Source organism: Calidris pugnax, unplaced genomic scaffold (assembly GCF_001431845.1).
Source record: "Calidris pugnax isolate Ruff unplaced genomic scaffold, ASM143184v1 scaffold30, whole genome shotgun sequence".
NCBI classification, from domain to species: domain Eukaryota; kingdom Metazoa; phylum Chordata; class Aves; order Charadriiformes; family Scolopacidae; genus Calidris; species Calidris pugnax.
Window position 1 is genome coordinate 1,992,839 of NW_015090776.1, and position 25,054 is coordinate 2,017,892.

The following is a 25,054-nucleotide window of genomic DNA, read 5'->3' on the forward strand; positions in this document are numbered from 1 at the left end:
AAAAATGACTGACTAAAGACTCAGTACCCACCAATGCTTAAAGAAAACAAATTGCACAACTCAACGTGAGGTTTTGCCAAGTTAGAGAACTACCTTAACTTTTGCTCATTTCTGAGGTAAAAGAAGATTTAATTAATGGTTTTCACTTGTATTTGGCTTTCCTAACACAGCTACAACAAGCATTTTACAGAACTAAAACAAAATCAACTTTTTTTCCCTTTATTGCATCATGACCCATCTAACACTAAGATTGCTCAAGGATTTGTCAAATCTTTATGCAAAAGAAAAACCAGAAAGCAAAAAGTACTCCAAAGGAATAAGCAAAGAACTGAAAACTCCAATTCCACTTTAAGACTGTGACTCATTTAACCTCTACATCTCAGTTTCACTATATAAATCTGGGGTCAAGGATACTAGTATTTCTAAAACATCAAATCACAGTTCAAAATAGAAAACTTCATTAATGTTCTGAATGTTACTTATATAGGTATATGTAAGATTGCAATAAAAATTGAGTATCTATGCCTGAACATTTTAAGTTTAAACATTAAAAAGTTATAAATGGTTTCCAATGGAAATCTGCAGGATCTGATTTGATATTTCACTTCTAAAAATATTATGTGTTTGGGAAAAAAAAAGAGAAGATAGCTATTTCTGCTGAAATGAAGATTTTTTTTCTTTTCAAGTATGCTTACTTCTCCAATTGAGTCTTGTGAGTCTTGATTGTATGTTTGAGTTTCTACCTCACCATCAGTGCTCTCTTCTGCTGTCACTTCCTCCTGAAAGAACATACATTTTTCTTATTTAAAACATATCATAGCCTTAAAGTTTGGTTCTGTAACATGAGATTATATTTTTATTTTTTTTTTTTTACTTTTTAAAGGAAATTATCTTTTTCCACAAAGATCATGGGCAACGTATTGTTCCTCTTTTATTATTCCTTAGCTCTACTTTTATCTAGCACCCCATTTCTCTGCTCTGGAGAAATAAAATTTTCCTACTGCAGTCCACTGGACCTCAGAGCCCCTAAATCTTTTCAGAAGAACCCTCAAGGTTTCCCATTACACCTCCATCTTTCCGCTGACCAAAAAAGAACCCTCCAGGTTTCCCATTACACCTCCATCTTTCCGCTAATTAAGTGATAATGTTCTTATGCAATCTTGCCCTTTTCTGTTACGCAAAAAAGGTCTTTGACTTCCTTAACATTACTCATGAGTTGTCTGCTCTAAGGTTCTGTCTCAAGTCCATTTCTCTTTTTGCAGGACATCCAAGTTCCTTCGCACCAATAATTCACATGCATCTCCTGTAAGCTTTTCCACTGAACTCATCTTTGCTTTCCTGGTGTCTCCTCAAGTAAAGTACACTGTATTTTACTGCAGAAGAACTGTAGACAATGACCTTCCAGCACTGTATTTTATTGCAGAAGAACTGTAGACAATGACCTTCCAGCTAATTAAGTGATAATGTTCTTATGCAATCTTGCCCTTTTCTGTTACGCAAAAAAGGTCTTTGACTTCCTTAACATTACTCATGAGTTGTCTGCTCTAAGGTTCTGTCTCAAGTCCATTTCTCTTTTTGCAGGACATCCAAGTTCCTTCGCACCAATAATTCACATGCATCTCCTGTAAGCTTTTCCACTGAACTCATCTTTGCTTTCCTGGTGTCTCCTCAAGTAAACTGTATTTTATTGCAGAAGAACTGTAGACAATGACCTTCCAGAACACACTGAAAAAAATGTCTTAACTTATTCCTGCTCAATGCTAGGATATGGCCCTTTCACTTCCATCCTACGGTTCACTAACATTTGTATCCTTCACTGCAAGTGGTACAATCTCTGCCTTTTACAATACCCAAACATAACTGCCTCCTCCCCGACAGATTAAGAAGCATGTTAAGAATTAATTGACTTGCTCTGAAGTAATATACTTGCTCTTTCATTAAAATCTTCCAAAGGGACAGATTAAGTAGTAGCATTTTATGTTCTTGCAAACCTCAGGTCCAACTCTCTGTATGCTTCTCAGTTTCTTTGGAAGAGGTACATCCACTGTTTCCTCTGAAATTTGGTCTGAGTTTTCCACAGTGTTATCCTCCTCTTCCTCTCGTGGACGTTTAGACAGTGAAGAACTTGGAGTAGCTGAAACTTAAAAGAGTCTCTCACTTATTTTCAGAGCACCAAAAGAAAATCAAAAGCTTTTCTCTTTTACTCTGGAAGATCACCTCTTTTACTACATTGAATCATAACAAACAGAATCAGATAGAATCACCTTGTGCCATTTCCTAGGACATGAAAATCATCAGCCCTTTTTGCTACAAGTCTTATGTTCTTGGACCTACATCCACAACCTAATTGACACCTAATGTAAGCTTCTGGGTACAACTGAAATATTTCTTCCAACATCTTTGCTTTTGACAAGTAGACCTAAAAGTTTAACAGCTGGGAAACAAAAAAAGCAATTTACAAAAGTATGTTTTGGGGAAAAGTTCATCACCAAAATAAACACTATGCCACGCAAACAGACGTGCAACAGTGTATCACACTGGGTAGCTTTAGAGTTCTTCTCTGAATTTTATATTCCAGCTTAAACAGCTTACTCATGACTCCTAAAATTAATGTTGCTCCAACAGTACCATGGAAACAGAGTCAGAGAGGTCTAATTAAACCTCTCTACTGCTCTGAAAAGATAAAACAAACCGGAGGTTTTATTTTCTACTTTAAGGAATGAGTGACAACAGCATTTCAGAGATATCATTTTGAAAGTTCAAGAAAACAACATAACCTCAGAAGTTTGTAAAACACGCAATAAACTAAAGCAGAAAAAAAAGAGAAAAAGCACCAATTCCCAATTCTTATGCCAAAGTTATGCCTGGTTCAACAAGGGTTCAAATGGAGCTACATAAAAGGAACTATTCAAAAAGGTAGGCGTATAAATAAAACCAACCTGTGCCAAACACTGCAGTAGAAGTGGAGGGCCTCTCTATTTGAGAGCTCTGGACAACTTCTACGATGGTAGGGGAGGGCTCCTGATTAGCGGGCTCAATCTGAGGATGACTTTGTTGAGTGGGCTGCACAAAAGCAGTCGCTTGTGTCTGCTGCTGAACGGTCAAGATGGGCTGAGAGAGAGACGTCTGAACATTAGGACTAGTGGAACGCACAGAGCCACTAGTGCTTCCAAAGACTGGAACATGCTCCACGGGTCCTTCTGATTGCATAGCTGAAAGGCAAACAGTAGCATATTCATCTGTCTTCATTATCTAATACAGTTCATATTCTCCATTTCAGAATGCCCCAAGTAAGCAGAATCAATGTTTTGCAGATTGAGTTAACATTCCTTAACCCATCTTCAGTTGAGGAGTCATGAACTTTGTTGCAACAGAAGTAGTCACAAACATGCAATATTGAAAGAGATGCAGGAACAATGAAACTATTTTAGATACTTTGAAATTAGTAATTACCAAGATCTCAAGGCAAAGATAGCATTTATGATTACTGTAGATCCTTACACTATACTAAAATGCTTACCTTCCTGAGTCTCCACCTGTGTTGTAGGCATAACTGTGGCCGTTGGAGTAGTGGTAGGATTGGTGACTGTAGCAGGTGTAACCATTGGACGGATACTGGCTCTTGGAGTAGACTTATTCCCAGCTATTGCAGCAGCAGTCACTTTACTTGGAGTTGACACAACAGGAGTTGGTTTAATATTTGCTGTTGGTGGATCTGAAGTGCTAGCACTGAAAAACAGGATATTGGTTTCATCACGGTAGTGCAGAAATCAGATTTTAAAAATGTAAATATATTATCATATCCAGAAATACTAATTTTTACAGGTTGAAAATTCAAAAGCCTTACAAGCATGTAACGAATTGTCTTCCAAAATTTATTTATCGTTTAAAAAAAACCCAAGACAGATCCACTATGCTCTCAGTAGTATTTTGTCCAGTTTAGAGGTTTGACAGGTTTCTTCAAAGGTAATCAACTAGAGATCTGTAAGCAGATCACAAGGAGCAGTGCATAGCTTTTACTATTAGCTGTGGTGGTCTTTACCACATTAAAACTAAGTGATTCACTCACTACAGAGCTACAATGTCTCTTGGTTGGGACAAGGATCAGCCAAATTTTAAGAGGCATTTTCGAAAGCCTTCCTTGAAAGGGAGTTTGTTATCTAAACTCTGTAATACAGTAATATTTCCCATTTTAGAACTTAGCCATTCGATTATTTTATCTGTTGTTATTGTCTACTTAGTTTGTTTCTCATGTTTGAGATTTTTGCACAAAGAAGATCCCTCCCAAAACTAAGCTTAAAGGTAACAATGAAAACTGCATAACTTCAAGAATCCTGAGGTTTGAAAACATTTTTAAAATCTTCTATGCTCCCCAGATACCATGTCCCCAATAGCTAATAGGACAATTTAAAAGCTTAAAAGCTTTACTGATTAAACGTAGCTGAGAAAACAGGAGGAATGTATTACATCAATCAATATCTTCAAAGGTGCTTAAGAAAAATTGTGAAAAGCCAGTGGTTTACTAAAAAGAAGAGCAACTAGACAAAGACAAAACCAAGAAACAACGACCACAGAAACTCAGCAAAATCCCCAAACCCTTCAACTCACATTCCTCTTTCACCTGAAGCTGGAGTAGACTTGAGTGAGATTTGCCTCTGCTGTTCTGGGACCTATTAAATAAGAAACAGTATCATACCATGTACATTAGAAATACAGAGAGCAATTTGCTAAAAATACTTCAGCAGACAGATCTATTAACAATCTTTTCTCTAACAGACTCGTTAGCATATCTACTTAGACTCCATGATTACTGCAGATTCCCCAAGACAAATCATACCAGTCATACCAAGTATGTAAACCCATTCAGAAATTTCTCTGGTATCTTCTGAAGCTATTGGAACAATACAAGCTAGAACACATGGATAAAAATACAAAGAGAGCAGAGTGCAAGCAGTTCACTGGCTGATTCACAGTGAATAATGGTATTGGAACAATACAAACTAGAACACATGGATAAAAATACAAAAACAGAGAGCAGAGTGCAAACAGTTCACTGGCTGATTCACAGTGAATAATGACATAACTCTACGCTTGCCAGCACCGGGAATTCTGACTATGGCAAGAATTAATTTTTAAATTAAGTTCTGAATCCTTACTAAAACCAACTTGTTTATTTCCAAAACCAAGGAACAATGGGACTTCAATAGCACTTTCACAGAATCATAGAATGGTTGGAGTTGGAAGGGACCTTAAAGACCATTGAGTTTCAACCCCCCTGCCGTGGGGCAGGGACATCTTGCACTAGACCAGGTTGCTTTCCAATGCCCTGTCCAACCTTGACTATTTCCTGGGATGGGACATCCCCAGCTTCTCTGGGAAACCTGTATCAGTGCCTCACCACCCTCACAGGAAAGAATTTCTTCCTAATACCTAACTAAATCTCCCCTCTTTCAGTTTAAAACTGTTACCCCTTGTCCTATCGTTACACTCTCTGATAAAGAGTCCCTCTCCATCTCTCCTGTAGGCCCTCTTTAGGTACTGGAAGGCTGCTATGAGGTCTCTCCAGAGCCTTCTCTTCTCCAGTCAGTCTTCATAGCAGAGGTGCCCCAGCCCCTCTGATCACCTTCATAGCCCTCCTCCAGACTCACTCCAACAGGCCATATCCTTCTAATGATGGGTGCTCCAGAGCTGGACGCAGTAGTCCAGGTGGGGCCTCACTAGAGTGGAGTAGAGGGGCAGAACCACCCCCCTTGACCTGCTGGCCACACTTCTTTTGATGCAGCCCAGGATGCGGTTGGCTTTCTAGGCTGCAAGTGCACATTGCCAGCTCATGTTGAGCTTCTCATCCACCAACACTACCGCAGGGCTGCTCTCAATTCATTTGAGAGCAATGATCCAACCTGCATTTGTGCTTGGGATTGCCCTGACCCATGTGCAGGACCTTTTATTTGGCCTTGTTGAACTTCATGAGGTTTACACAAAGACGCATCTCCAGCCTGTCCAGGTCCCTCTGGATGGCATCCCTTCCCTCCAGCGTGTCAACTGCTCCACCTAGCTTGGTGTCGTCAGCAAACTTGCTGAAGGTGCTTCTCAATCCCATTGTCCATGTTGCCAACAAAGATGTCAAACAGCAGTGATCCCAATACCAACCCTTGGGGAACACCACTCATCACTGGTCACCCTCTTGGACATCAAGATGTTGACCACAACTCTTTGAGTTCGACCATCCAGCCAATTCCTTATCCACCAAGTGGTCCATACATCAAATCCATGTCCCTCCAATTTAGAAACAAGGATGTCACATGGGGCAGTGTCAAATGCTTTGCAAAAGTCCAGGTCGATAATGTCAGTTGCTCTTCCCTTAAGCAGTGAGCTTACTGTGCATTCTCCTCACTACCCTAAAGATCTTGAACTCCACTATTTCGCGGTCACTGCAGCCAAGGCTGCCTTTGAGCTTTCACCACCAGCTCCTTCCAGCATTCCCCACCACGTCCTCCTTGCTGGTGAGAACAAGGTTTACACAAAGACACATCTCCAGCCTGTCCAGGTCCCTCTGGATGGCATCCCTTCCCTCCAGCGTGTCAACTGCTCCACCTAGCTTGGTGTTGTCAGCAAACTTGCTGAAGGTGCTTCTCAATCCCATTGTCCATGTTGCCAACAAAGATGTCAAACAGCAGTGATCCCAATACCAACCCTTGAGGAACACCACTCATCACTGGTCACCCTCTTGGACATCAAGATGTTGACCACAACTCTTTGAGTTCGACCATCCAGCCAATTCCTTATCCACCAAGTGGTCCATACATCAAATCCATGTCCCTCCAATTTAGAAACAAGGATGTCACATGGGGCAGTGTCAAATGCTTTGCAAAAGTCCAGGTCGATAATGTCAGTTGCTCTTCCCTTAAGCAGTGAGCTTACTGTGCATTCTCCTCACTACCCTAAAGATCTTGAACTCCACTATTTCGCGGTCACTGCAGCCAAGGCTGCCTTTGAGCTTTCACCACCAGCTCCTTCCAGCATTCCCCACCACGTCCTCCTTGCTGGTGAGAACATGGTACAGTATAGCACCTCTCCTCATTGGTTCCTCTATCACCTAAAGAAGGAAGTTATCATCAATGCATTCCTGGAAAGACGCATCTCCAGCCTGTCCAGGTCCCTCTGGATGGCATCCCTTCCCTCCAGCGTGTCAACTGCTCCACCTAGCTTGGTGTTGTCAGCAAACTTGCTGAAGGTGCTTCTCAATCCCATTGTCCATGTTGCCAACAAAGATGTCAAACAGCAGTGATCCCAATACCAACCCTTGAGGAACACCACTCATCACTGGTCACCCTCTTGGACATCAAGATGTTGACCACAACTCTTTGAGTTCGACCATCCAGCCAATTCCTTATCCACCAAGTGGTCCATACATCAAATCCATGTCCCTCCAATTTAGAAACAAGGATGTCACATGGGGCAGTGTCAAATGCTTTGATAATATCAGTTGCTTTTCCCTTAAGCAGTGAGCTTACTGTGCATTCCGATAATGTCAGTTGCTCTTCCCTTAAGCAGTGAGCTTACTGTGCATTCTCCTCACTACCCTAAAGATCTTGAACTCCACTATTTCGCGGTCACTGCAGCCAAGGCTGCCTTTGAGCTTCTGTACTCCACTATTTCACGGTCTCTGCAGCCAAGGCTGCCTTTGAGCTTTCCCCACCAGCTCCTTCCAGCATTCCCCACCACCTCCTCCTTGCTGGTGAGAACAAGGTGCAGTATAGCACCTCTCCTCATTGGCTCCTCTATCACCTAGAGAAGGAAGTTATCAGTCACTAACATAGAGAGTAACACCCTCTATGGTGGGGAGAGGGTGCCCACCATTCTGTCTTGAAGGTCAGGTAGGTTGAGTACCCTTGACCTGTGCAGATGGTCACAGAACAGTGCCTTGTTGCTGGGTTATGGGTCTTTCAAGTCTCCCACTCAGCCAGTGGAATGCCCCTCCTCCTCCTTGCTGGTGAGAACAAGGTGCAGTATAGCACCTCTCCTCATTGGCTCCTCTATCACCTAGAGAAGGAAGTTATCATCAATGCATTCCTGGAATCTCCTGCGTTACCCCTCCAACAGATATTGGGGTGTTTGAAGTCCCCCATGAGGACCAGGGCTTGTGCTAGAGAAGGAAGTTATCATCAATGCAGTGCTCAGTTTGTCGGCCTCATTGGTTAGGTGTTTTTTTTTGGTCTGTTTGTTTTTTTTTTTTTTTTTTTTGTTTCGAGTATAAGAAACCAATGACAAGAATTTCCATCTGCTATTTACTGCTTCTATCCGTCTATAGAGGGCCTCATCCGCCTGGTCTTCCTGGTTGGATAGCCTGTAGCAGACCCCCACTGTAATGTCACCTGTTCCTGTCCTCCCTTTAATGCTGACCAATAAACTCTCAATCAGCTCCTCACCTATCCCCAGGTGGAGCTCCATGCACTCCAGCTAGTCACTAACATAGAGAGTAACACCCTCTATGGTGGGGAGAGGGTGCCCACCATTCTGTCTTGAAGGTCAGGTAGGTTGAGTACCCTTGACCTGTGCAGATGGTCACAGAACAGTGCCTTGTTGCTGGGTTATGGGTCTTTCAAGTCTCCCACTCAGCCAGTGGAATGCCCCTCCTTCGAAGAGGCACCCTTCTGCACGCCCTGCTGCACAAACTCACCTACCACACCATGGCTGACGCAACATGCTCTGTCTGCCTGCTCTGTTTGCAGTGCTCAGTTTGTTGGCCTCATTGGCTAGGTTTTTTTTTTCCATCTGTTTGGGTTTTTTTTGTTTAAAGTATAGGAAACCAATGACAAGAATTTCCATCTGCTATTTAGGATGTTCAGAAAAAAACATCTTCACATAAAGTAGTCCTGAGTATTAACTACTGTGTGCACAAAAACCAAACCAAGTTGGACAATGGTCCTCATACTGAGAGCTGTCGCTCGGTCATGAGACACACAAGCTGTTTGTTTCCTGTCCCACAACCAGCTATAAGGATTTTGTACCTTATTTGTAGATTCTGGTGGCTCATCTCGCTGTTCATGGTGTCGCTCTTGCTGCTCTCTGAGCTCTCTTTCCAGGCGGCAGATTCGACCTTCATACTGGGATTTGAGTGCACTCATCCTCACCTCCAATTCCGTCTTCTGCTCTTCTAATGAGCTGCTCTTTTGCTTCCACTCCTCATTTTCTTTTGTTAGCTGTTCTTTTGTACCTAATTGAACAGGAAAGAATCCAGTCTTACCACTGTAAAGCTGCATACTAAGTCTGTGTGCTGAATGCCTGTCTCTCTTAATAGGTTACTGAAGTATTTTGAAACCTTAAAAATGCAGAGCTATTGACAGAGCTCTCAGAGGTAACTTTAACTTTCACATGCCATTTTTCTGATTAAAAATATCTAATAAATATATATAAATGAAAATTTAAATTAAAAAGTAGTCACAAAAGAACAACACTTTTTAGCAAGCTCTTGCAACATCATTCCTCTCAACATAATTAAAAACAGAGGAAGCAATATGTTTTGCAGCTGTACACTTAGGGAGGGAAGAAGGAAGGGGAGAATTACTCAAGTTGTTAGTAGGGTCAATCTGCTCTAATCAACAAAGGGACCAATTTGGCTGGCCAAAACTAAGCAAAACATTCCCCCACAGTGTACAGCTAGTTATATATTTTTATCATCTCCTGAAGGGCAATTTAAGAACAATTCCTGTAACATCTAATCCAGAAAAAAAACTTTGAAGTAAAATATGAAGTAGGCCACATTTTCCCAAGCATCCTGTCTAAACGCTTTTCCATAAGAATAAGCAAAAACCCAAACAGAAGATGACACCTTAAGGGCAGAAAAAAATATAATATACCAGCTAACTGTGCAATTTTCTGCTTGGCTGCAAGCAAGGTCTTCCTAGTTTTCTCTTCCTTCTCAGTGATCTGTTGCCTGAGTTGTTCTTCCTGTGTAGTCTTCTCTTGCAGATCTTGATGCAAACGAGCCAGTTCTGATTGTAGCTGCGTTATCTGCTCCTGAAGATTTCTAAGTTCAGTTTCCTTTTCTGCTACAGTCTGCGGAGAGAGAGTGCAGTATTGTCCATAACCAGCTACTTTGGCAAATATAGAGCCTAACAAATTCCAAGGGACTAATATTAGCTGACCACTGTATTAAGGTTAAAGAGCTTCTAATCAGCAGTAGAGGAGTCCAGTCCTCTCTGAATGCTGCTTGGCTGCAAGCAAGGTCTTCCTAGTTTTCTCTTCCTTCTCAGTGATCTGTTGCCTGAGTTGTTCTTCCTGTGTAGTCTTCTCTTGCAGATCTTGATGCAAACGAGCCAGTTCTGATTGTAGCTGCGTTATCTGCTCCTGAAGATTTCTAAGTTCAGTTTCCTTTTCTGCTACAGTCTGCGGAGAGAGAGTGCAGTATTGTCCATAACCAGCTACTTTGGCAAATATAGAGCCTAACAAATTCCAAGGGACTAATATTAGCTGACCACTGTATTAAGGTTAAAGAGCTTCTAATCAGCAGTAGAGGAGTCCAGTCCTCTCTGAATGCAATAGTTGAGAGAATAGCATTTTGTTTCCCACTTATTTATTCCAAGAAACAGCATGAGATACATTACTATTACTTCACCAGGGTTAAATTCCCTTTCCTGACAAAGTAAGGCACAAATGGGTCACTTCAAATATCTCTGTGTATACGTGCACACACACACACACACGATCACCCTTGTATATCACTTCAAATATCTCTGTGTATACATGCACACACACACACACACACACGATCACCCTTGTATTCTTCACAGTTAGGCATTTAAGACTGCAGTAGAGTCTAGAACTCTGAGGCAGTTCACTGTTCTTACCTTTTGTAAACTTTCAACCTGAGCCTCCAAAGACTTTGTCTTCGCCTCAGCCTGACTGAGGGTGTCTTTCAGCTCTTGTACTTCCTGGGCAGAAACTTGCTCTTCTTGTTGTTCTGCTAAAGGCTGAGTTGATGCTTCGGCAACCATCTGAAATATGTCAAACGGTATCAGGCTAAAGGGTACTATCTGATTAGTATGTCACTACTTTCACAAGTTGCTCTGCGTGCAAACTGATAGTTTAAAAAATTCTGGGCAAAACACAGGAATTCTACTGAACTCCGAAGTTTTGTTAATAGTGTTGCAAAGTATTTAGTGACATGCAGCTCATGCTTTGTGGCAGTTTGAGCTAACAGCAGAAGAAACAATGTGATTTTCCGCTTTTCTCTTCACAGGTTAAGTATTCATACTGTATTATACTAAGAGACTGTGAAGATCATTAGCTAGATTATACATGACTCTAGATGAAAACATACTTTTAAAATAGAATTTCTTTGCAAACAAAGAGAAAACATATCTACCTTATCATGCTGTGCCTTCAGCTCCTCATACTGAGTCTTGTATCTGCGCCCAATTTTCTTGACCTGTGTTATAGTTTTCACTTTTTCTTGTATGTCAGCCACTTTAGCATCTAGTTCTTTCTGCAAAGTATCCTTTTCTGTTCTTATCTTAGTTACTTCATCCTTCAGGCTCTGAACAAGATTCTGGCTTGTAGTTAAGGATGCATTAGCTCTAAATAACAAGAGATTGGAGGAAGATGCAAATGAGATGTTTGAAATAATTAATACATTTCAATGTTGCTCATTTATGTAATAACACAGGCATTATTTGTAGGAAATTATGTTTTCTAGAATTTTGCAATGCAAACGGGTATTTGTAGAATCCAAATTATTCTACAAAATCAATTAGAGTAAGTTCAGCAAAAAGACAACTTCCAAAACAATACTCACTTCCTTCTACCTGTGCATTATCAAGCTACAGTTAGGAATACCAAAGGTTTCACAGTTACATAGAGACAGTTAAGAAATTACACTTCCAGATACAGCTTTATTTAAATTATTTTGCTTTGCACAAAACTTTTTACTAATTGATTTATACCACACCTGGCTATTTCTGCTTTAAGCCTGCCTGTTTCTTCACTCATTTGTTGTATACGCTTGGTGTTTGCCTCCTTCTCTGACAGTAGCTTCCGATACTCTTCAAGATCAGTGTCCTTCTGTTGACTCAGTAAGTGCTGAAAAGTTGAGAAAACAGTTTGCATTTTCATAATTTCACTGACTTTCACTGAATTTTTTTAGAGTTGGAAGGGACCATAGAGATCATCTAGTCCAACTCCCCTGCTGAAGCAGGATTGCCTAGAGCTAGAGCATGTTGCTCAGGACTGCATCCAGGCAGGTGTGTATAAGATGGTTATACAGTTATATCCAGAAAATCTCTTTGAATTAGAGCTACTGCTTTTGCATTTTGATTTGGAATGCCTATGAATTAGAATAGCTTATTTTGAAGCTGCATAAGCAATGCTTTATAATTCAAATAAATTTCTTAGTTGTTAAGAACATTTAGAACTTTTTTCCAGTTCTTCAACCCTCCACCCCTACCCCTGCCAACATCTTTGAAAATATGCATTCCCCACCTGAGTCCGGGCTTTCCAGCGTTTCACATCTTCTTCCAACAGCTTTTTCTCTGCCTGCAACATTCCACTTTTCTCACTCAGTTCAGCATTAGACTCTTGTAGAGGCAAAATGTCTGCCTCAAGCTTGCGTACCTGAAAAAACACAATCGGGGTTAAACCCTCTGGATCTTATGAGACTGAAGGAAATGGAATATGGTAGGACTTGAAAAATGATGATAAAAGGGACACAGAGAGCAAATCCAACACCCTGAAGAAATCATGATATAGCTTCTTTTCCAACTCTGTCTCCCAGTGGTCAGCGGGGGCCAGAGAAAGGGATGAGGAGCAAGAGCAGGGGATGATCCAACAGAGGGGGGAAAAAAAAAATATAACACAGGCATGACTTCACAATCTTAAATTGTTACTCTTTGTACTTTGGCACAGGAAACAGATTATTAATTACATGTTAGAAGCCAAACAACACCACACTGGATTCCATGAAAATAACTGGCATGTAGAAATGGAATGAAGCATGTATCTCCCTCAAACTCTTAATAAATCTGTGGTTTGCTTTATATGTATTCCTGTGCAATTTTTCATTTATCTGCTGATAACATCCCTGCTGCTGGATAAATGCCAATTTTCAGTTTCATTTAAATGACACCGAACCTCAAACTTCCCAACGTTCTAGGTGGACCAATGTCTTCTAAAATTCTAAGGGGAAAGTTTCCTCATTCATTTGTGTATGATGTCAAGGAATAATCACAATCTAAACCATGTATTTATTGTAATTAGCAATGGTATATCCAGACACTAACTCATCAGCTTGAGCATCTGGAAGATATACATGAACCTCAGTACTAACCTTGGCTTGAATTTGTTGTAGCTCTTGTTCTAGTCTCTCCTTCTCTTCTCTTAACATCTTGTTGGTTTCTATCAGTACGTTCATGGTCTCAGTTTTTTTCATTAATTCTTCATGTTGTGCAATGGTTTTTGCTGTTACCTTTTGAAAAGATTTGACTCAGTCATTTGTTTTGCTTGCACATGCATATATATTTACCTGGATCTGGCATTAACACTATCTTAGAAAGCTATCATGGCATTCATTATCTCACACGTACATTCAAAACAAGTAATTTTCACTTAAGAAATGGGAGATAGGGAAAAAAATAATGAGAGAAGTTAGCTTTATTTTCCCTCCTTATGTGATTTTGGAATTGCCACACTGCTTAACAAGACTCAAAACAAGATCCTCCATTTGGCTACATAGCAACCTCAGTTTAAAAGCTCCCGATTCTTCCAAAACTTCATTTTTGGGCACAAGCAGCAAAGACAAAGAGTAGAACATATAAAACAGCCCTCTCTACTTACTGAAATCATAAGCAAAAATATCACACCATACCTGCACCTTCTCTCTCTCAGCATTGAGACTGTCTTGCAGTTCCTGGAGTTCTCTTTCCAGGTGCTCCACTCTCTGACGGTAACGCAAACTCTCCACTTGGGCCACTTCAAATCTAGTTTCAGCAATCTCCTTTTCTCGACGTATAAATCTGAAATAAGAAAATGAACAACACATCACATCAATGAAAATGCAAAATAAAGCATTTTAACTTGAAACATCCTGTATCTGAAGGCCTACCGGGTATAGAAAATTGTTCAGAAAGATCGAAAAGAAAATCCTAGATAAAAATCCTTAAAAATCTACATAAACCTCCTAAGAACCACAATGAGAAAAAAATCACCTCTAAAACTTTCTTGGTAATCACATTCACTCAAATCTGACTTAGCTTCCTGTCATAATCAACTCACAGTTTTTTCCTAGGAGTAGAAAGAAATCTCCTCAATTAGTTACCTGATGTAGAGCAACCATCTCCCAACCAAGCAAAAAAGCACTTAAATCACTTAAATTTTATACATTAGCCTTCAAATATAAAGTAATACAGAACTCTTCAATGTGGCAACTGAATTTATAACCACCAAGAAAAGGAGCCCAGAGCTAAATTTACCTAAGAATTTCTAAGATTTGTTCCTGGGATTTGCCTTCCTCATTGAGAGAAACGTTCACTGCACTTGGCATTGCTTCTTTCATAGAGGTCACCATCTTATCACTTAGACTTTCCAGCTGTTCATGTAATAATCGATTTTGTTTTTCCAAGTCTTCACAGCGGGATGCAAGTTTTGAAGCTTCATCCTACAACGAAAATTGTTCAATGACTTAATTCTGTGAAAGCTGGTAACCGAAGAAACCCACTGAAATCATAAAACAATCATACCTTGATCATTCTCTCTCTCTCTTCCCAGGAGGCTTTGCATTCTAACAATTCAGACTCAGCTTTCTGAGCAGCTTCCTCTAGCTGCTGCCTTACTGCTGTGTTCTTGGCAACTTGCTCTTTAATAGCCTGTAATGCTTCGACATCAGCAGCATGGAGCATTAATTCCCTTTCGTATTTATTTTGAGCTTCAGAAGCCATCTTTGCCTGCAGGAGAAAAAGATAACAAAATGCATTCTATTACTTTTAAAGTTTTATGTTTGACAGGTACAGAGATTCTCAAGTACCAGAAAAAAACAGTGACCACTAATCAAAAAGAAAACCACTGGCCAAAACCTTTGTGATTCAAGTACAAAAAAAAAAAAAAAAGAGGATAAGCTTAGAATGGTTCCCCTAAAAAAATTTACTATTTTCAAGAAAAATTAGAATCTGAAATAACTTTAAGTGGCTAAAAGGAGGACACACTCTCTATAGTTATTCTACAATCAAACCTCATCCTGTAGATACTGCATAGATAAGAGGCATGTATTAGTCTAAGAACATCCACTAGTTAGTTCCACATGTGAACAAGCAAATACATTTACTGCATAAGATTAAAAAGTTAAGGAGAGACTATGGTAATAGTATTAGCTGGAAAAAAAAAAAAGAAAATGATTGTCTATAAAATTTTGGATTGCATTAAACAACAGCCAAAATTTTTTCTATATCTTTTACACCAACCAGCTTTGCTGCAACTCTCACCTGCAGAAAAGTAGATTCTCTTTAAAAAACAGTCAGTAACAAGACAATCTTATCAGTTGCTGCTAAATAACATATGGCCCCATTTTTAAAAGATGACAATTCTGTTTCAGGTTAGAACGGTATTTTCCCCATTGTCTTGTTGTGAGAGTTCAGTTTTCTTTTTTGCTCCCCACTTAGGACAGCAAAGTAGCAATTAATTAAAAACAGTTACCTTCATTCCATTCCACAACCATTTATTTTTTTTTTTACACAATGAATCAGACCTTAGAAACAGTAACCCCTTGCATCTGTGGTTTTTTAAATGCGACAGAAACTGTGCTTACAGCACAACTTAATATTCAAAGTCAGTTTAGTTGATATTACCACAATGTTTGATCAGGTGGAAAAGCGAAGCACTAAATAAGCAGCTGTTCACAAATTAAAGTGCTCTTATAGAGCTTCTCTTGCCTCCGCAAGTCTCTGATCAGCGGCATTACCATTGTTTTTTCTGTTGAACTTAAAACAGTTTCTCAATGAAAAACTAACATGAAGTTTACGACCTCTGGCTAAAATAGACAAATACTGTAACTTACTTGTTCCTGGCAGTCACGTCTGGCTTGTTGTTCATTACTTAGCGCTGTGCTGGCTCTCTGAAGAGCTTCCTGAACTTCTGATTGCACAGTTGACAGACTCTTCTTCAGTTCTGACAGCTATAGTGGTGGGGGGGACAACAACAACAAAACAAAACCAAGAGTAAATGGCAAAGTATTTTACAGAGAATTGAACACAGCAAGGCTTTGAATGTAGACAGCTGTAAATATGCAGAACCAAAGGGTGATTTGTTTATTTGTTTTCTAACACTAATTTTAATCTAAAGGAAATAATACAGAGCTCTTTCCTGGTAAAAATGTCTTACTGTTCTTTCAGAGTCAGGAGTGCAGTAAATTCTAGTTGCAGTGATCCTGTTTCTTTCAACCCCAATAAGAGCCCAAATAGAAACCAGACAAATAGACCATTCTGGTTTTAAAATACATGCATGCTACAAATTTGGGTTTGGCTCACAGTCCAAAAAAGGTTTTCTAAAACCCTTCTCAAAGGCTTTTACTCTTGTTTTTCTGCAGAACAGCGCTCAAAGTTCAGGAAGATATGGCTTTTAACACACAATCACCCTAACAAAGTGATAAGGTTAATGTACTACTCATGTTTGGAAACCTCTCAAGTTTAGTTAGCCTTTTGTACATCCTAAGAGATTTCAGTTCGGACACAAATTGAAGCTTAGGGAATTACATAAAAGTGCATTCTCGTGGACTCTCTACCAGGGAGTTTAAGGGAGGGGGCATTCAGCACATACCTGTTGTTCCATATTCTCCAAAGCTTTACGCTTCTCCTCTTGCAGTTCTTGCTTTTCTTTCTCTGACTCCATCAGCTTTTTCTCCAGCTGTGCTTGATACTCTGAAGATTCCTTCAGACGAGCTTCCACTGTTGCACGAACTTCCTCTGTCACCTTCATTGAAATCCATCATAACAGATCAATTTTTTTTCCATTTAAATATGGTATTCTGATGTGAAATCAGTATTTTATTAACATTTTAAAGTCAGAACAGGTATTCTCAGCATCTCATTTAGAGCAATGCTGAAAATCTTGAAAATTACAAATAGAATTGAAAATATTTTCTGGTTTTTATTCCCCTTTAAAGCTGCAATACTTCATGAAGCATATCTAAGAAAAGTTCTAGGCAGCTACACTTAAGTGTGCAGTAACCAGCATATCTTTTTATTACATGCTAGTCTGCAATATTGCTAAACCTTATCAAGCCACAATGAAGTTTTTACAGTAACAGAACACAGACAGGGAGAGAACATGGACACCAGACAAACAGCACTCCATCACCTACTGGATGTATTTCTAATAAAATTGCCTAAAATATCATCTGCTACTTTATATTCTAGTGCCTTCTAACCTGAGGTTTTTTATACTTCCTCCTGTAATCCTACAAACTACAGTACAAGAAAAAACGCCTACAATCAAACCATCTTTTCTGCTTTTGCTCTAACAAACAATGAATGGTAACCACTTACTTGTTTTTCCTTATTAAGGGATTCCTCGAGACTAAGAACCATGGCCCTGTACTGTTCCACATTACTAGAACTAGTCTTGAGTCTTTCTCTCAGGTCATTAACTTGTTCATCAGCTTGTCTTAATCGACTCACAAGATCATCCACATCTTCATTTGTACTAGGCTGACCTATTAATATTAAAACACAGTAATTAATCAATCACATTTAATTCAATTTTTAAAACCACTGCTCTGTTGAAAAACTGAAGTCTTTTTAGCATAGTAACACAGAAAACACAACCACCCTCACAAAGCCTCCCGAAATAAAATTGTCAGCCCTAATCAACAGTGGCTTACAATAAACATTGTTGATTCAGACAAAAGAAATGGCTACTTAAAAATAAGTAGCCTAGAAGAATTAAGTTCTTTCAAATAAAAATAAAAGAGATCCCTTAATAAATTTGGCTTTATTTTTCCCCTTTGTCAAAGACTGCTTGGACTGCTTGTTAAAAGTAACTTTAACAAATCATCCTGGTTAGCATTCATTTGATTATGGGACTGTAATAATGAAGAGGTCTATAATTTAGTGTACTATACTCCTAATTCTTAATTATTATAAATTAGGAACTTTATCATTCTTCAGACAGCAAGGTTTAACATAAAGAGAAATCCAATGTAGAAAAATATCTTGCCTTTCCCTGGAGCCCTCTGTGATGACTGAGACGCTAGCTGAGCCTCTGTATTGTTCAGCTGCTGTTTCAGCATTGCAGTTTCTTTCTGGGCATTCTTCAAAAGTTCCTTTGTGTTTATGTGACGGTTTGTCTCAGTCTCGAGTTGCCTCTTAAGATCCAGGATATGAACCTGAAAACACAAGGTTTTTAAACTTTGAATTATTCACGAATGGCACAAAAACCAAAGAGGTTTATAAATTTCACACCTAAAAACCAATGCACTGCAAGCTGGCAGAAGCCATGCAACTGTGGCTTAATTTTCACTAAAACAAGTTTAGCATATTTATAATTATACTTACCTCTTGATTTTTGGTAAGGGAATGTCTTTGCTCCACCTCACTTTCTAGTTTCTTCTTCAGCTGAGATATCTCACGCTCCAGCTTTTCTATCTGATTATTGAGCCTTTGTTTTGTTTCTGTCTCGGATCTCTCCAGTATTCCCTGGTAAAAGAGCATAATGCACTATGCTTACAGTGTACTTTAATAATTACAGCAGCACTTTGTACAAAGTTATCACAACACTTCTCCCATCCACAAAATAATTACTACAGGGAGCAAGCAATAATAGGTAGGTATAAAAAATTATGAAGTAATGTATGACTTAGTTTTGAAATAATTTTTAAAAATATTGATACAAGTATTATTAGGGGAAAATCTATTATCTATGCAATCTAATTCCAGGGATCAAAAAAACCCCAAAAGATCTACTACAGAAATAGAATTCAGTCACATGACAAAATGGGCAAACTTAAACATTTATACTCTAAGAGTCAATATACCTTATAATAGAAGACTTAAAAGTATAAAAGCAAATGTACCTTAAAAGAATAGGAATATAAACTGCCAAGGTGGCCACTGGGAAAATTTTGCTATCATAAAAATTAATATACAGATTTTTTTTTTCCTTTCCCTTTGTTTCAAGTGTTTAATTTCCATTTGATTGTGAAAACCCTTCTCATCAACTCAAAATGCTCAGGACTTTGCCCAGGTAAATGTTACTATCATAATTTAGGACAGGAATAACAAACTTGCTTAAACAAGGTCCTCAAGTATTGTCTGTTCAGTGTCCATTTGTAACAAAAAATCCACTTTAAGACCCAATCCCTGACGGTTCAGGTTGATTCTGACAGGTATTTATTGAAAACTCTGAAAGACAGAGCAGACCTGGACGTAAGAATAACACCACGTACCTGAATAGTTCTCAAATTAGTAAGCAGCAAGTTTTGTCCTCTTTGTTCAACGAGTAAAGACTCACGTTGCTGAGTCAAACGCACGTCTGACATCTTCAATATATCCTTCTCTTTTTTTAAGTTTTCTGCTCTCACCTTTAAGACAGCAAATAGTACCAAAAACTTTGTTATCAATCCCAAATCTGTCCAGTGATTTTAATTTGGACAAAATTATTGATCAGTTAATATTTTTTTTTTTAAAAATAACTTTTACAGATTGTGAATTAAAATTCATGCAAATTAAGCCAAGAACAGCAAGAACACAACTGTTTGACTAATCACAATCTGCTTTCTCTATAATTTGAAACACTTTCAGAATGGTGCTCCATCTTCACTCAGTAGTTGAGGTATTTTGTGGAACATTATGAGCACCAAACATACATGCACACAAGCTTTTACAAATTTAATGGCTGATGCCCTCAAAAAGCCACACATTCAAGTTACAACATCCTTCCAATCATAAGAATAACTCTTGTGCTAACTTGGAATATCTAGGAGTGTAACACACTGTATTACTAACCTCTGCCACCGCCAGTTTTTCATTAGCTCCCCTGAGATCTTGAGTCATAGTGTTGATTATCTGCTCTTGCTTCTGCGTTGTTGCTGTGAGTTTCTGGGTTCTTTCATGCAGAGATGTTATTTCTCGACGATAGCCTTCAACATTATCCTGCAGCATTTCGTAACTTCATGTGGAACAACAAAGCAAAGCATACGTTGGCCACATTAAATTGTTTGACTTTAATTGCAAGAGGTATGTGTACACAACTATGTGTTTCGTGTTCTTGTGTGCAAATTTTCACATACGTGGCTCATTTAACTAGAAGATATATTCTTGATCCCACCTTCCCTATTTCCTTAGTGTTAACAGAATAGTCAGTATTAACGTTTATTTGCTCAGGCAAATCTTCCTGAGCAAATGATATCAAGCAGTCAACATTTTATTGACAGAGAACACATATATAAAAAGCTCACTTACCGTTTGGAGGCAAACTCCAGCTGTGTGGATATCTTTGCATTTTGTGACCTCAAGTCTGTGACCTGCTCCTGAAGCTTTTCATTCTGCTCATTCAGCAACTTGTCATTCTCTGCCTTTTCTTTTTTATAGTTCTCAAAAACTTCCTGCAACTACATCAGAGACCAGACTTTAAAGTGCTTACCAAAATAAAAAGAAATGGTGATAGCTTTCTACAGTGTTTATTGAAAAATATACCTGTTTAAGTGCAGCCTTAGCCTCCACAGTCTCCACTGACTCAGTCATTGACACTGGAGCAGGAGTTGACATGGCTTGAGGTAAACTTGCACGCTTTGGGGTAGATGTAAGAGAAATCTCCTCTGGTAATATACCTGAACCTAAAAAAAGATAAAGGGGGTTTTAAAGGCAACAACTAAAGGAATGCTTGCCAAAGCAGAAGATCATATAACCACATTGAAATATGGCTAAATTGCATTGTTAAGAAAGTCTTGGTGCTCCTGAGCAAGTGAATGATTGCCCATTCTTCATACCTATAATAATCTACCAGAACACATTTAGTCACCACTACACGACAGTCATTGTGCAGCAAGTTATTACACTGTAAAAGTAGAATCACATGTATAAATCCAAATTCATAGGTTTTCCAGTGAGTAAAAGTTGAATATCAGATTAACAGAAGTTCCTAGTATCACCACAGCACCGTTACTGAAAGCTCATAACAAATGATGTTATTTTTTCAATGGTGCAGAAATGTGAGGCTTTACCTTGCAAAGGAATGATAGCTCCTGTGGTCTGTGCCAACAATATGCGGAACATATCACGCTGACGAACTATAGACTCAACAAGCTGCAACTGATGGTGACGCGATTCGCGCAGCTTTTCCAGCTCATTGAGAGCTTCCTCAAGCTGACTCTGCAGCTCAGAAATTCTGAAACCAACAACAGGTTTTTTTTTCAGTAACACGCACAGTGAGGCACACCATGATGACACAACCTTCACATTTTGTCGCAAATCTTTTAGTGTGCATTTACTGCCTCCTTGAAAGTTAAGCACCACTGAGATTTTTGAGCAAACTTATAGGAAAATTAGTCTTTGGGCTTGCCATTTTGTAGATGACAAAGAAAGCAGGCCTCTTCGATGAAAAGTAAAACAGAGGTAAATCTATTCATGTGAATAACCTCAAACAAGTCAGTAGCATGAACAGAGAATCAAGCTAAGAACTTTCAATACAGTATTACATTTTCTGTGAGTTTTACAGCTAGTGATTAAGATATGCACATATTCAATTTTATGTTCAGTGAACAAGAATTAAAACTATCTTTTTCAAAAATAGCTCTGCTGTGTGAAGTCACATTCACCAAAAGATCGACAATTATTTTTACTGAATGTCACAAGTTCAAAATATTTTCACAGAAATCTATTCTGATTATAAAAGTCTAATGTTTCAGTGTGGGCTTTCACACTTCTGTGCCTCTCTGGATTAAGAAAGTTCATTTGGGAAGAGGTTTTGGAAGAGATTATTTACATTAGCTGAATAAAAAACGATGAAGAGAAATTCCAAGATATATAGCTGTAAAGCCATTTTAATCTAAAAGCTGAAGACAATGTTCCCTAATACCAATTTGCCTTTATGAATTACACAGCTGCTCATGAGCATATGCACACTTACATATACATATTCACACAATCACTAACATTCAGAAGCAAAAAACTTGAAGAGAGTCTGAATAAATTCCTATTACTAGTTAGTACAAACAGTTTGGTAGAAGGAACGGATAATTTACTTAGATGATGTTGTTTCTTGCTCCTCTTTTTCTCTAGCCTCTCCCAGCTCCCGAAGAGCCACCAAGAGACGCTGATTCTGCTGCTGAAGTTCTTCAATGTTTCTGTAAGAGACTAGATGTTGAGATATCACTTCAGAAGAGCTACTGATGTCAGCTGAGCTCACTTCTTCATCACGAATCACATGATTGCCTCTAGCTTCTTCAAGTTCCATTAAAAGCACACGAATCTGAAAGACAACATTCTAGTGTAAGACTTGCAAAAGGATTCAAAAGTTTGTTCAGAAAAATGTTAGAAAAAAAGTAATTGGAAATTAAGTAAAATTTTTCCTACAACATACAAACTATTACAATCAATACATTCTTGTAAGATAAGTAGATTGTAAAAAAAAAAAAAAGGTTGACAAAAATAAACACTGTAAAAATGAGAAATAGATATTCTGTGTTCACTTGTGCAAATAAGCTACAGGACAAACCAATCAAACAAATACAGAAGTTACATATATATGATTTTCAATGTTAGATGTTTAACAACATTATCCTGAAGTGCATCACTCCTATCCAGTTAAACTTACTCTAATTTTATAAGCGGAAATATAAATATCCATTGCCCTAAGGAAATGCTTTTAACTTTGTTAAGGCTTTTATGATAACCAAAGTCTTCGTGACTGTGGCTGAACATAACTTTCAATTAACCTTTGAAATACAGCACCATATTAATAAATAAATTGTAAATGGCACATTTAACCATAGCAACATTTGTTATACCTGCTGTGAAAGGTCTTTTACTTGTATTTCCAGTCTCTGGTTTTCTCTTTCAAGCAGAGAGGCATGCTTATTGGCTTTATCAGCATCCTCCTGCAACCGCTGGATTTCCTGCAAGCATACAAACATTAAGAAACACACAGCTATTAAACTCAGACACATTTCTTTCCAGACAGATAATGTAATTTAGGGATGCATGCCTTGTGAATCAAACTATGCTTTACTTCTTTTAAGTTACATTATAGAGGTTAAACTCCACACATTTAGGAATCAAAAGCCATGTTCTTTCATGTTGTATTAGTGTATGTATTAAAATTAATGGGAAGTGGGCACTGAAGTCCAATTTATATTAAAAAAAAAAGATAATCTGTAAAATGCTGTTTCTGTAAAATACTGTGCACAGTCCAATAAATCACAAGCTAGAAAGTTCAACAGATATTTTCCCACAATAAAAATGGACTAAAAGATCCCTTTTATACATTTACTAACAGTCACTAGGATTAAGGAATAAAAAATCCATTTTTTCCCCCAAAATTTTACATGCTCTTTTATTTTATACTGACCTTCATAGCCTGTTCAAGCTTTGCAGACAGACTAGCGACAGCTTTTTGGGAACGCTCAAATTCCTCACGCTGACGTTTTAAGATTGGTGCTTTGGCTTCCACTTCCTGCACTATTTCATCCAAATACTTATTGATTCTCTTATTCTCCAGCTTCTCCAAAAGCAACTGGTCCTGAGTTTCTACATATGCATTGTACAGCTGCAATAAAAGTTTGTTTTGTTTTTTTTTTTAATACGTCTGTCGAGATGTATCATAGAACCACATGATTCATACCTTAAGATAGTATAATTTTATACAAATAATTAATTCAGAGAAATAAGTTGGGTATTTTAAAAAAATGGTTTTAGGACTCATACCATGGCAAAGCAGTTATCCCTATTAATTTTAAAATGTCAAACTTCTATAGTGCCGCTGTATGCAATAAAAGAATTCTGCGTAAAATGGACAAATTCTAAGCAAGTTTAAGACAACAGAAATATAAAACTTAATATCGCAAAAGAAAGCAGCAAGCATGGAAGAAAGTAATTTCATGGGTGGACAGAATGACCAACAACAACATGAGAATTATAATTACATAAATAGAAGTGTAAAAAAAAAAATCAACCTAGAAGATGTACAATCTGCCATTAAGTTAATTTTTTCTGCAAGTATAAGACAAATACGCAGCAGTACAGATTAAAAATTTAGGTAAATAAGAAAAAAAATATAGAAACGCTTCTGCCAAAAATGCATACAGAAAATAAGTTTGTGCGCAAAAAGAAAATATGTATTTCAGAATAAGAACCAAAAAGACCTTCCAGATATTTTAATCTAATAGAGAAAAACTGGAAGGTATGTTGAAAAAAAAAATCCCAGTAACTTCACTAGTAAAGTCTATCTCAAACACGTGAAAAAATTTTCATTGACTTCAGTCAGGCATTACACCAAGTCCAGAACGGTGAATCAAATCTGCACCCTTATATTATCAACGTATTTCTGTTGGCATTTCAAGGGCCTTGAAATTGAAGAGTTTCTTCTCACCTCAGTTAATTTCATTCCAGGCTTGACTACTTTAGCTACTGCTGCAGCAGTGGGAGACATAGCTGCCAGTTCCTCCTCAGACAATATGGCTCCTGAAGACATAATCACACCAATTACCATTAAAAAGCTGAAATAATTCCCATCACAAATATTCCTTATTAATACAAGGAATGTTTTCACGCACCTTTGTGCTTTAAAACTACTGTATTTTAAATTACTATTTTAAGTCCTTAAAGTTACTGGTTCAGGAGTTTTCTGTAATCTATGTTGTACATATACACATGTGTTGGGACCATTTCTGTTTAACATCTTTATTGATGATCTCGATAAGGACATAAGGTGTAACATCAGCAAGTTTGCAGATGACACCAAGTTAAGCAGGAGTGTTGACTCCCAGGAGGATAGGGAAGCTTTGCAAGAGGATCTAGATGGATTGGATCGCTGGGCCAATGCCAATGGAAGGAGTTTCAACAAGGGCAAGTGCAAG

At 38.3% G+C, this 25,054-nt stretch overlaps 1 protein-coding gene across 1 annotated transcript in view; it reads right to left on the bottom strand.

Moving 5' to 3' along the window:
* The window catches only part of TPR (translocated promoter region, nuclear basket protein), a 59,738-nt gene that overhangs the window by 21,902 nt on the left and 12,782 nt on the right, over positions 1–25,054 (bottom strand). The window contains exons 11-39 of the mRNA XM_014948540.1: positions 24,568–24,659; positions 23,548–23,745; positions 22,988–23,095; positions 22,223–22,449; positions 21,203–21,366; positions 20,676–20,815; positions 20,442–20,590; positions 19,986–20,148; positions 19,427–19,561; positions 18,537–18,677; positions 18,199–18,367; positions 17,529–17,695; positions 16,801–16,953; positions 16,043–16,159; positions 14,733–14,936; positions 14,466–14,650; positions 13,862–14,009; positions 13,325–13,462; positions 12,481–12,612; positions 11,951–12,081; positions 11,369–11,579; positions 10,851–10,997; positions 9,861–10,059; positions 9,012–9,217; positions 4,609–4,670; positions 3,521–3,729; positions 2,940–3,212; positions 1,992–2,140; positions 696–779 (exon numbers count right to left, since the gene is read on the bottom strand). Coding sequence (XP_014804026.1) covers positions 696–779; positions 1,992–2,140; positions 2,940–3,212; positions 3,521–3,729; positions 4,609–4,670; positions 9,012–9,217; positions 9,861–10,059; positions 10,851–10,997; positions 11,369–11,579; positions 11,951–12,081; positions 12,481–12,612; positions 13,325–13,462; positions 13,862–14,009; positions 14,466–14,650; positions 14,733–14,936; positions 16,043–16,159; positions 16,801–16,953; positions 17,529–17,695; positions 18,199–18,367; positions 18,537–18,677; positions 19,427–19,561; positions 19,986–20,148; positions 20,442–20,590; positions 20,676–20,815; positions 21,203–21,366; positions 22,223–22,449; positions 22,988–23,095; positions 23,548–23,745; positions 24,568–24,659 — 4,601 coding nt within the window. The remainder of the gene's footprint in view (positions 1–695; positions 780–1,991; positions 2,141–2,939; positions 3,213–3,520; positions 3,730–4,608; positions 4,671–9,011; positions 9,218–9,860; positions 10,060–10,850; positions 10,998–11,368; positions 11,580–11,950; positions 12,082–12,480; positions 12,613–13,324; positions 13,463–13,861; positions 14,010–14,465; positions 14,651–14,732; positions 14,937–16,042; positions 16,160–16,800; positions 16,954–17,528; positions 17,696–18,198; positions 18,368–18,536; positions 18,678–19,426; positions 19,562–19,985; positions 20,149–20,441; positions 20,591–20,675; positions 20,816–21,202; positions 21,367–22,222; positions 22,450–22,987; positions 23,096–23,547; positions 23,746–24,567; positions 24,660–25,054) is intronic.